General features: G+C 39.9%; 1 protein-coding gene across 1 annotated transcript; it reads left to right on the plus strand.

Moving 5' to 3' along the window:
- Positions 1 to 1,728: 1,728 nt before the first annotated feature.
- LOC127230020 (60S ribosomal protein L37a) lies at positions 1,729 to 2,105 on the plus strand. Its single transcript, XM_051195149.1, has one exon. It carries the CDS (start codon positions 1,776 to 1,778, stop codon positions 2,052 to 2,054), a length of 279 nt encoding a protein of 92 aa, XP_051051106.1. The 5' UTR covers positions 1,729 to 1,775; the 3' UTR covers positions 2,055 to 2,105.
- The last annotated feature ends 2,450 nt before the right edge of the window (positions 2,106 to 4,555 follow it).

The following is a 4,555-nucleotide window of genomic DNA, read 5'->3' on the forward strand; positions in this document are numbered from 1 at the left end:
CTAAAAGCAGGCAGGCAGGCAGGATGAACAGCCACTAGCTCACATATACATATAACATCTCCCACATCCCACACATCATCTCAGGTAATGTCACAAGAAGTTCTGAGAGAATTCTGTTCTCCTTGTATAGATGAAGACTGAGAACTAGCAAAGTTCAGATCTGTCCAGGGTCAATCTATGAATTTAAATCAGAGCTGTAGAAAACAAACAAACAAACAAACAAACAAAACACCTTACTTGTATTAAGCTGTTTTTGCTAAAACCACATTGGTATAATAGTTTGGATTTAGCAAAACTGTTGTTCTGTGTCAAGCTGTCAACATATCTAGGTAAACAAGCTTTTAAAGGTAGATGATATGAAAGCATAGCCAAGTATTGACAAGTTCTGAGGACAGGAATGGACAAGAGGAGACTGTGTTTTCTAATTCAAAAGTACTGTGATCTTATGATCCCAGATAAACGAAAGCAAAAGGAAAGCTCAGTGCTGATAAATGCAGAACCATAGCACACTGGGCAGCCCTAGAGAAATGAGTCCCAAGAATCCACACAAAGGCTTGCCAGAGTACCATATTCACCGCCCTGTGGAAACTCCAATATCTTAACCTCAGCACTCCTGTTTAAGGATGTTATTTGGCATAAAATTCCTTCCCACTCCTGTTTAAGGATGTTATTTGGCATAAAAGTTCCTTCCCTAGAACTGAGGAGGGGATGTCAATTTCAACTTCTTGATCAACAGAGAATCCCAAGTTGAATCTTTCTCAAAGATAATTTACTCCAAGTAAAAGATTTTACTGTTAAGTATTACTTATGATTGAACAATAGGTATCATTAGGTAAGAATTTTGAAGAGGAATGAGTAAGTTCTTTGCAAAAATGAATACAAAACTCTATTCTCGATCAGCATGATTAGAGTAATGACAGAAGGAGGAGGAAACTGTAATGATGTTTTGATAAACTCACTCATTCAGGTGCCCTAACATTTACATGTTAAGTTTCAACTAAGGATTCTACATGCATTTACAGTATTTCTTCTCAACCAATGTAAAAGACAGCCTAGGGCTGGCTAGATGGATAGGGGAAAACACACTTAGGAGAGAACTGACTCCCTCAAGTTATCTGACATCCACGTGTGACACACACACAATTAAAAACTAAATATATGCCCCGGGCCATGTCTGGTCTACAGAGGGAGTTCTAGGAAAGCCAGGTTGCACAGAAAATTCTATCTTGAAAAACCAAAAAGTAAATAACTATATAAATATACAATAATCTTTTTAAAAGACATCCTGCCCAGGTCCGACAGCTTTCCCCTGGCTAGTAATGGAATCTATCTATAAATTCTCCTATAGTTCAACTGTATAAATTAACAGAGGAAATGATTTAGGACAGAATCAAAGATATGAACTCACACAGTTGTCTATTCATAACAACTGAAGACTTCAAAAACACCTAATATTTGGGGGGTAGGGGTGGAGTTTTAAGACAGAGTTTCTCTATAGCTTTGGAGCCTGCCCTGGAACTCCCTCTGTTGACCACACTGGCCTCAAACTCACAGTGATCCACCTGCCTCTGCCTCCCAAGTGCTGGATTAAAGGCATGGGCCACCACCATTAGGCTCTAATCTGTCTGTATCAGCCCCTGGTTGAGTGTTGGGAGAGCCACATTTTCTTAAATCTATATTGTTCAAGAAGAAGATCTTGGGTCCGCTGGTTGTCTAAAACCGCGCCTGCGCACTGCGTCTCTTCCTCTCCGGGCTTGGGCTTAGGTTCCGGCGACATGGCTAAACGCACCAAGAAGGTCGGGATCGTTGGGAAATACGGGACCCGCTATGGTGCCTCCCTCCGGAAAATGGTGAAGAAAATTGAAATCAGCCAGCACGCCAAGTACACTTGCTCCTTCTGTGGCAAGACCAAGATGAAGAGACGAGCAGTTGGCATCTGGCACTGTGGTTCCTGCATGAAGACCGTGGCAGGTGGGGCCTGGACGTACAACACTACTTCTGCCGTCACAGTGAAGTCTGCCATCAGAAGACTGAAGGAACTGAAAGACCAGTAGAAATGCTATTGCTTGAGACCCCCAGCCTCTAATAAATGGGTTAATTTACGTAAAAAAAAAAAAAAAAAAAAGAAGAAGAAGATCTTGGAATATGAAATCACTGGCAAAAAAGTATACCCTATTACTGCATGCCACTGGGAGTTTGAGCTAGAATTTACAATTTTGGCTTTAATCAAGACACTCAGAATCCTGGCTAGCCTGTGTAAAAGATTGGCTGTGAACTTTGCCAAGGAGTTATTCACATTTCAGCTGACCCAAGATTTTTAATTATCCTCTAACTCCCAAACCATCCATTCTTCTGCAGAAGCCTACAGGAAAGAAAAGCCTTCATTGTCCTGTAGATTTCTTCTTTGCCTGGTTCCAGAAGTGTCTTCTTGGGGAATATGCTTGATAAATAGGTTGCTCATAAGGAGAGCAAGAAAGGGGTCCAATCTGCAACAGGAAAGAGAGAGACACAGACACCTTTGCAAGGTTCTCAACAGATGCTCACTGCACAAAGGACTGGAAGGAACTAATGTTGTTGCTGTGGCAACCATGCATGCCTAAATGAACAATAAAATTAATAGTCCCTAACAGGCTTTGCTGGCATCAATAAGACAATAACACTTCTCTTTACTGTAGTGACCCCACTTAGATACGGTTTCTCATACGAAGAAAAAAAAAATCGTGTTCAGTCATAACAAATGGAATAAACTTCACATATTCGCTGTGTAAACTTCTCCAAGCCCAAAGCAGGAGCCACATTATTCTGCCTTCTCTGAGCACCCCCCACCCTCCCTCAGCTTTTCTGTGCTGTCCTAGTTAATGTTATCATGCCCAGTGCTAGTCTCTTATTGAACTTCTGTTGTAAGCACATAGGACTGAGGCGGAGGTGAGGGGGAGCAGGATGTGATGCAAAGAAGAAAGGGGTAAAATTAGCTAGAACCCATAATTGAGCCTGCTTGGCCTTGAAAGAAGACCTAGTACATATTAATTAAACAGACAGGTATGTTGCTCACTGAATGGGGCTATTCTAGAGCACAGGGACAAAATTAACCTGGCCTCAGGTAACTTAAGCCATTGCTCCAAAGAATCAGATGGATTTTATTTTTGAATAGAGATCAGAAATAAGGAAAGTTTCTGGTGACATTGGATGTTATTAAAAATCTACTGGACCTGGCTAGGTATGTGGGAATATATAGCTCAGGGGTTAAGAGAGCATGTTTAGCATACATGAAGCCCTGGGTTCAATCCTTGGTAGCTTCAAAAATCTGTTAAATCAAGAAACTTTAATACCATAAGAATTATTAAAGAAATCTCCCATTACTGTTGTAATTAAACTATAAAGTTAAAATGTGTCTTTCAAATGAGAGTAACAGTCTGATTCAAATTTAGGCAAAAATTTGGTTCTTCCAAAGGTTTGCTATTACTACACAATAGAATTATAATGAAGAAAATATTTCTGAATAAATAATTTCTCCAAATTTCTAGGCAAGGTCAACATTGGGAAAAGAGATCTTTCTCAGGTAATGTTGGTAATGGGACTTAAATGTTTAATGTCTGCTTTTAATGAGCTAAATCAAGAGTTAAGGTTAGTGGGATGGGGGCACAGTCAGACATCCTAATGCCAGCTCATCTGAGCTATGCATCCAAAGCTGCCCAAAAATGTAAGCAAGAGCACAGTCCTCTCCATGTGCATCCATCGAAGCCCAGAAGGTACAACTAATGAGAGTCAATGTCACTTTCTTTTAAAAACCACCCAAACTACTCAGAGGTGGTATTTGAACATTGCAGAATGAATTGGACTCACACAGGAATTGCTCTTTATTGTGCCATATCAGCTTGAAAACATGTTGACTTTTTGAAAAGTAAGGCCTATCTTTGTTACACAAAGGAGAGAGAGATGTGCTTTAGACAGTGTATGATGGGGTTATGAGACCTACACATGAAAATGAAATTACCATCCCCAAACTTACTTCTATGGCAGGAATGTATCTTCCAGAAGTTCATCCCTCAATACATTATAGACAGAAAGATGTAGCCTAAGAGGTGACTAGGTCACAAGGGTACATGAATTAAAATTATCAGAGTAGAGTGTTAGCTAGCAAAGGGAATTTGTTGTTTAAAAAGGAAATTTAAAAACAGATAGACTCTGCATGTTCTCTCTCACCTAATCAACTGTGCTTTTGCGATGGGGTGACATAGACTATTTCCAGACATGACACTGGGTGGGTAGAGAGATGGGGTAGGTGGATCTTGAAGGAGCTGGAGGAGAGGATGTGAATATGATCAAAGTGCATTGTATGAAATTCTCAAAAAAAGTAAATATATATTTTTAAACGTTTTTGTAATGTTTAAAGTGTAGTCAATAATTTGGTATTTAAATGAAAAATATAGATCACAGCTCTGGCTAGACCATTCACTGTGGATGAATTTGGACACCCCTCAGTTTCAGTTTTCTTTCTCAGTGAAAAGGGGTTAAATGATCTACAGCCCAGTGTCTCTTCCACCTTCAATATTAC

This window comes from Phodopus roborovskii, unplaced genomic scaffold (assembly GCF_943737965.1).
Source record: "Phodopus roborovskii unplaced genomic scaffold, PHOROB, whole genome shotgun sequence".
Classification (NCBI taxonomy): domain Eukaryota; kingdom Metazoa; phylum Chordata; class Mammalia; order Rodentia; family Cricetidae; genus Phodopus; species Phodopus roborovskii.